Source organism: Pelobates fuscus, chromosome 3 (genome assembly GCF_036172605.1).
Source record: "Pelobates fuscus isolate aPelFus1 chromosome 3, aPelFus1.pri, whole genome shotgun sequence".
Classification (NCBI taxonomy): domain Eukaryota; kingdom Metazoa; phylum Chordata; class Amphibia; order Anura; family Pelobatidae; genus Pelobates; species Pelobates fuscus.
In genome coordinates, this window is record NC_086319.1 from 366,378,674 (window position 1) to 366,386,726 (window position 8,053).

General features: G+C 41.3%; 1 protein-coding gene across 7 annotated transcripts in view; it reads left to right on the plus strand.

Moving 5' to 3' along the window:
• LINGO1 (leucine rich repeat and Ig domain containing 1) overlaps window positions 1-6,940 on the plus strand; it is a 451,779-nt gene extending 444,839 nt beyond the window's left edge. For all 7 annotated transcript variants that reach the window (XM_063449330.1, XM_063449331.1, XM_063449333.1 and 4 more), the window contains one exon: window positions 4,626-6,940. In XM_063449330.1, coding sequence (XP_063305400.1) covers window positions 4,644-6,464 — 1,821 coding nt within the window. In that variant the 5' untranslated portion in view covers window positions 4,626-4,643 and the 3' untranslated portion in view covers window positions 6,465-6,940. The remainder of the gene's footprint in view (window positions 1-4,625) is intronic.
• The last annotated feature ends 1,113 nt before the right edge of the window (window positions 6,941-8,053 follow it).

Here is an 8,053-nt window from a genome sequence, read left to right on the forward strand (position 1 = left end):
GAGAGAATGAGATGTACATTGTGAGAGATGTATTTTATAACTGTATGATAGATCTGTACTTTTTAAGGAGAAGCAGCGAGTGTACATGGTAAATATTATTACTGTAAGGAATCTGAATCTTTTAGGGGTTCTCGGAAAAATAGCTGTATCTCTGTGAGAGTAAATGGTGCATCTTATAGAAAAACAGCATTATATTTTATAGAGAGAAGCTGTGAGAGTTAATCGTGCATCTTACAGGGAGAAACTCAGAGAATAAAAGACATAGAGGGAAACTGGGAGAGCAAGTTGTTAGGATTACCGGTACTCACTAAACCGTGATTTGTCAGGGATTCACCAGAATAGTAAAAAGAAATGTCAGGTCACAGTAGACGAACTGGAGACATAACTGGCATACTAAGAATGTTTCCAACTTGATTATTGTGGCCTACATTTTAATTCCTCTATTAATTCCTGAAAACTCATGGATTATAACCCTGTATGTGTATAGCCTTAGAGAGAAGCTATGAGCTTAAATGTACGAGTAAATATGTAGTTTAAAAAAAGACTCTGGGAAAAAAGGTGATTATTTTGCAGAGAGAATTTAGAACAGTAAATAGTGAGTGTATCTTAATGAGAGCAGCTGTGGGAACGTAGTGTATCTTATAAAGAGACGCTGTAAGTCAAGCATGTCAAACTCAAAGTCTGGCCCGGGCCAGATGTGGGCCGCAAAAAACAAACAAACCTTAAATCTTCATAGAAACGTAGGTTTATTTTTAGAAGTACAGTATAAAAAAAGAACCAGCACCCCCCTCTACTAAATCCCAGTCCCCCCCTCTACTAAACCACAGCACTCCCCTCTTCCATCCTGTGCCAAATCTGATCCTCCCGCTACTTCTAGAAACCCTGTGAAGGTGGAGCACACCGATGTCACATGGCGTTGCATGCCTCCATGCACCTCCAGGTACTCCACTGTCCAGTCGCAGCCAATGCAACACTGACCAACACACACACTCACTGACAGACACTCTCACACACACACACACACACACTCACAGACAGACACACACAAGTGGACAGACACACACACATACTCACTGACAGACAGACAAACACTGACAGACACACACACACACATACTCCCTGACAGACACACACATACTCCCTGACAGACACACACATACCCACTGACAGACACACACACACACAGACACACATATACATACTCACTGACAGACACACACACACACACTGACAGACACAGACACACACACACACACACACTTGCACTCACATCATTTCATTTATTGTTCCCTACCTTCGGGAGCTGGTGTAGGAATCTTCTGTCTGGAGATCTCCTTCCTGCTCATCACTGCTCCCTCACGCGGTTTAGTGATGCCCGGCTTCACTACAGACGGTGTGCGCGAGGAAGCAGCGAGCAGCAGGAACACTGAGCTCCCTCGCTGGCCCTCCTCCCTGGCCGGGTAAGTTTTAGCAGAGTACACTCTTCCTCTCAAAACTTCTTAATATAAAACACATCCCTACTTTCATAGCTTTTTCCTGCTCTTAAAGCAGCTTGACATACTTGCTGTAAGTGATGTATATAACAGCTAGACGATGTAGAAGAAAGTAGTGTATCTTGTAGAGAAACTGACTGCAGCAAGACCTGACACCCTACCAATGTAACTAGTCAACCTCTTTTAGAAAAGTTTGACTTCACTTCAGCACTAAGCCAATTTGACTACTTACAATAGGGAGGCACCAGGGAATTACTGACACCATAACAATTTTAGCGCACTGTAGTGATTATGGTGCTTGGTGCGTTCCTTTAATAGTAAGTGTGTCTCACGGACAAGCTGTGAGAGCTAGAATGTGTCTTATAGAGAGAAACTGTGCAAACTAATAGTGAGTGTGTCCTATCTACAGAGAGAAGCTTTGAGAGCAGGAAGAAGCTATGAGAGTAGGGATATGTTTTATATTAAGAAGTTTTGAGAGGAAGAGTGTATCTCATATACAGTAGCAGTGAGAGTATGAGTGTTTCTGGCTGTCGCTGGAATCCAGACGCACCCTTCATCTTTCCAGCCTTGTGTGTAAGAGCTTTTATGGGGAGCTCTCACCCTACCTGAGCAGAATGCTCTCCCCAGCTGTTCCCACCTCCTATAACCTCCGATCCAGTACCAGCACTTTATAGAGGAGCTGTGAGAGTAGGAATGTATCATAAATAGAGGAGCTGTGAGAGTAGGAATGTATCATAAATAGAGGAGTTGTGAGAGTAGGAATGCATCATTTATAGAGGAGCTGTGAGAGTAGGAATGCATCATTTATAGAGGAGCTGTGAGAGTAGGAATGCATCATTTATAGAGGAGCTGTGAGAGTAGGAATGTATCATAAATAGAGGAGCTGTGAGAGTAGGAATGCATCATTTATAGAGGAGCTGTGAGAGTAGGAATGTATCATAAATAGAGGAGCTGTGAGAGTAGGAATGCATCATTTATAGAGGAGCTGTGAGAGTAGGAATGTATAATTTATAGAGGAGCTGTGAGAGTAGGAATGCATCATTTATAGAGGAGCTGTGAGAGTAGGAATGTATCATAAATAGAGGAGCTGTGAGAGTAGGAATGTATAATTTATAGAGGAGCTGTGAGAGTATGAATGTATCATAAATAGAGGAGCTGTGAGAGTAGGAATGCATCATTTATAGAGGAGCTGTGAGAGTAGGAATGCATCATAAATAGAGGAGCTGTGAGTAGGAATGTATCATAAATAGAGGAGCTGTGAGAGTAGGAATGCATCATTTATATAGGAGCTGTGAGAGTAGGAATGTATCATAAATAGAGGAGCTGTGAGAGTAGGAATGCATCATTTATAGAGGAGCTGTGAGAGTAGGATTGTATCATTTATAGAGGAGCTGTGAGAGTAGGAATGTACCTTTTAAAAAGACGATATGAGGGAAGAAATGTAAGTTGTAAGAAGTGTTTTTTATGGAGCGAAGCTGTGAGAAGAAATGGTGCATCTTCTAGAAAGAAACTGTGAGGAAAAAATGGTTTGTTTTATGGAGAGAAGCTGTGAGGGGAAATGGTGTATCTTATTGAGAGAAACCATGAGTTCTGGAATGTATCGTACACAGACGCAGCGCATGTAATCTTTCTACCTTATAAAGAAAATCAGTAAAATACAGCTTTTGTCCACAGAATAGGCACACCGTGCTTCTCACTCCTATATGCCTCAGTAGGGGTTAATTGCTCTTGCTTTTTCCCAGACTCAGATTCCTTGTCTGTAATTATTGTTAATCGTCTAATTGCCCTGTCTGTGCTGAAATAGCAGAGGAGGTGGGGGCTGAGTCTTTGTTTACATCTCTAATGCTCAGATAAGGTGGAGTTGGCACTTGATTCCTGGTACCCAAGTTTAGAGGCTGTCATGTCAGTAAAACACTTTCAGAGAAATTTAAACAAATAATAGCACATAAGCTGTGGCCTTTGCATCTTCTGGCGGAAACAATTTCGCTTTTATAAAAAATAAAAGTATAAAGTATAAACATTTGTTAATCGCGCAAATAAACCATCTGTCGTATTTTTTTTGGACATTGTTCCAGGTTGATTTGCAGACAATAAGTCCCACTAGTGAAATTGTGCAAATAATAGATTAACCCTTTCCACTTGTTGAACAATTTTGAGGGGTGCTGGCTGTCTGGGTGCAAATCTAAGTGAAGGACCATGGCAGGGGTAGGCTGCCAAGGTATGCTGTGGATTACATCTGCCCTGATGCTTTGCCAGTGTTATGACAGTAAGAGCATTATTGGAGATGTGGTCCGCACATCTGGAGTGCCCATCCCTGGCCTGTGGCCATGATTGTCTGCAACAGCAAAACACATCCAAGGGGGTCATGGAAATTGAAGTATACCAGCCATTGCTGGATGTCGAACATTATGCATGCTTCTAAAACATGGATTTCAAACTCTACCCCTCAAATGTTGATGGCCTACAACTCCCAAACATCTTCCAATGCAGTAGATGGCCAGATAATTATGGGAGTTATAGTTCAGCAACATCTGGTGGACCTGAGAATGTTGTGATACTGTGGCATACTCCAAATCATATATAAACTGCTCTATATATGAAACTGTCATGCATCTAGGCTTCCGAACTGTCCAAATTAATGGTGTTTTAGGGTCCTTTTCTGCCCTCCTAAATTTGTTACGTGTTTTGAAGACAGCTCCCTGGTGTCCCCAATAGTTAGACGCGCTTGTAGTACATTCTTTAAAATCATGCCTGTTCTTCAGGTGGACTTACCACCTTTCTTGGGCATGTCCACTTTTAGTCGCGCAAACGATGCAATTTTCTTCACTGGCCCTAACATTTTTACCTCCAAAAAGAGGGATGCTGATGTTGGGGGTATGTGCATCTTAAATATTATAATAAACACACTACATGCTTATTGTCCTCGAATATGTGTTGAGCTTTAATAAGTTTGTCATTTAGCATCCTTTTCCATGGTACTATGGACATTAACTGTTTCTTATTTGTATTTTGAGTTTTTTCTTTTCCTAGTGTTAATTCTTGATTCTGAGGATTAGTATTTTGTGTGTACTAACTGACAGTTGATGTTTTTTTCTGTAATATTTATACTAACACTTCTATTTGTATTTCTAGGTGAGTCCAGGTTCCAGTATGATTTACCCACTGCCATCCTGCCTGTGTCCCATCCTCCTGCTGGTAGTGGGCTCCATCTTGTCTGACTCGACCTCAGGTTGTCCCCAGCGCTGTGAATGTTCCCCACAGGACCGTTCTGTTTTGTGCCACCGTAAACGTCATCTTTATGTTCCAGAAGGTGTTCCTACAGATACAAGGCTTTTAGATTTAAGTAAGAATCGAATAAAAGCCATTAATCAAGATGAATTTTCTTCTTTCCCATACCTGGAAGAACTGGAGCTAAATGAAAATATTGTGAGTATCATTGAGCCAGGGGCCTTCAGTGGACTCTCCAATCTACGCTTTTTGGGTTTGAGAAGTAACCGGCTCAAGCTCATTCCCCTGGGTGTTTTTACAGGGCTCAGTAATCTCACACGGTTGGATATCAGTGAGAACAAAATTGTTATCCTTCTAGATGACATGTTCCAGGACCTTTACAACCTTAAGTCTCTGGAAGTTGGAGATAATGATTTGGTGTACATTTCCCATCGTGCCTTCCGAGGGCTCAACAGCCTGGAAGAGCTGGCACTGGAGAAGTGCAATCTTACTTCAGTGCCCACAGAGGCTCTGTCCCATCTCCATGGTCTCATATCACTGCGTCTCCGATACCTCAACATCAATGTTATCCGAGACTACTCCTTCAAAAGGCTATCAAGGCTCAAAGTTCTGGAGGTGGCACACTGGCCATATCTAGATACAATGACCTCTAACAGCCTTTATGGATTGAACTTAACATCTCTTTCAATTACACATTGCAACCTGAGCACTATCCCTTATGTAGCTATACGACATCTTGTTTATCTCCGTTTCCTTAATCTTTCATACAACCCCATCACTGCTGTGGAAGGTTCAATGTTGCATGATTTACTCAGACTTCAGGAGTTTCATCTAGTCGGTGGACAGTTGACTGTGGTGGAACCCTATGCTTTTCGAGGTCTCAACCATTTGAGAGTACTCAATGTCTCTTCAAATTTACTTAGCACACTAGAGGAATCCTCTTTCCACTCTGTGGGTAACCTGGAAACTCTAATATTGGACCATAATCCATTGGCTTGTGACTGCCGCCTTCTGTGGATCTTTCGGAGACGCTGGAGGCTTAATTTCAACAAACAGCAGCCATCTTGTTCTAGTCCAGAATATGTGCAAGGAAAAGAATTCAAGGATTTTCCCGATGTACTGCAGCCCAATTATTTTACATGCCGGCGTGCTCGCATTCAGGATCGCAAACCCCAGGTACAGCATATAGATGAAGGACTCACAGTACACTTCTACTGCAAAGCTGATGGAGACCCACCTCCCACTATCCTTTGGCAGTCTCCTCGCAAGTTTTTCATCACCAGCAAAAGCAATGGACGGCTTACTGTATCCTCTGATGGGACTCTTGAAGTACGTTATGCACAAATACAAGATAATGGTACTTACCATTGCATTGCAAGCAACGCAGGTGGAAATGACACATCCTTGGCACATCTCCATGTGCGCAGTTACTCGCCAGACTGGCCTCATCAACCCAACAAGACCTTTGCTTTCATCTCTAACCAGCCAAATGAAAGTGATGTCAACAGTACGCGTGCCAGTGCTCCCTTTCCATTTGATATCAAGACTTTAATCATTGCCACAACCATGGGCTTCATTTCCTTCCTTGGGGTTGTCCTTTTCTGTTTAGTCCTACTATTCCTTTGGAGCAGGGGCAAAGGTAACACCAAACACAATATTGAGATAGAATATGTACCGCGAAAGTCTGATGCGGGACTTTCCTCAGCAGATGCTCCTCGTAAATTTAACATGAAGATGATATGATAGAGAAGTACAGGGAAAAGCAGGAGAGAGGGTAATAGGGGCAGATAGTGGAATGCACGGAGCCCATTTTTACCCCATATTTCCTGCACAATCCTTTATCACTAAGCAATCTGACTTCCTGGAGAACGATAGGGGGAGAGTGATGGTGTCAAGGATATTTTGACCTTATTTTCTTGATCCACAGACTCTTAGTTTTGGGACATGTCCTCTGCACTTTTAACCCTGTGAATTTAACTCCTCAAAGCCTCTTCAGATCTCACTCATATTGGCTCCTACTCTACAATCTTGTGTGATTGACATGGAGGACTTGAGGTTGGGATGACTGGAGGCAACAAAGCAATGTGAAAACAAGGACTTTGGAACAGCTCCATTATTAAAGAGGGCTGGAGAAGCAGAGATAATCTGATGCTGAACTTTAACCTCTTTATCTTCTCCTTATTTCAATACCTGTGATTTTTATGAAAAAAATAAATGAGAATATTATTGAAAAAAATAAAATAAAGAAAAAATTGGAAAATTCCAAAGAAGTGACATTGATACAACAGTATTATTTATAGATAGACGCATACGGTAACCATCATAATTTATAATAAACAGCAATGATTATTAGGTAGAGGTTATACATTGACAGTTTTAACAGAAGTTGAAAGGAACGATTGAGAGGTTATAAAAAGGAATTATAGGGAGAGATTATATAGAGTAATAGGAGGAGTTATAGGGAGAGGATATATGGAATAATAGGAGGAGTTATAGGGAGAGGTTATATGGAATAATAGGAGGAGTTATAGGGAGAGGATATATGGAGTAATAGGATGAGTTATAGGGAGAGGTTATATAGAGTAATAGGAGGAGTTATAGAGAGAGGTTATACGGAGTAATAGGAGGAGTTATAGGGAAAGGTTATATAGAGTAATAGGAGGAGTTATATGGAGAAGTTATATGGAGTAATATGAGGAGTTATAGAGATAGGTTATATAGAGTAATAGGAGGAGTTATAGGGAGAGGTTATATGGAGTAATAGGAGGAGTTATAGGGAGAGGTTATATAGAGTAATAGGAGGAGTTATAGGGAGAGGTTATGTAGAGCAATAGGAGGAGTTATAGGGAGAGGTTATATGGAGTAATAGGAGGAGTTATAGAGAGAGGTTATATAGAGCAATAGGAGGAGTTATAGGGAGAGGGTATATGGAGTAATAGGAGGAGTTATAGGGAGAGGTTATATGGAGTAATAGGAGGAGTTATAGGGAGAGGTTATATAGAGCAATAGGAGGAGTTATAGGGAGAGGTTATATGGAGTAATAGGAGAAGTTATAGAGAGAGGTTATATGGAGGAGTTATAGGGAGAGGTTATATAGAGTAATAGGAGGAGTTATAGAAAGAGGTTATATGGAGTAATAGGAGGAGTTATAGAGAGAGGTTATATGGAGTAATGGGAGGAGTTATAGGGAGAGGTTATATGGAATAATAGGAGGAGTTATAGAGAGAGGATATATGGAGTAATGGGAGGAGTTATAGGGAGAGGTTATATGGAGTAATAGGAGGAGTTATAGAGAGAGGATATAGGGAGTAATAGGAGGAGTTATAGAGAGA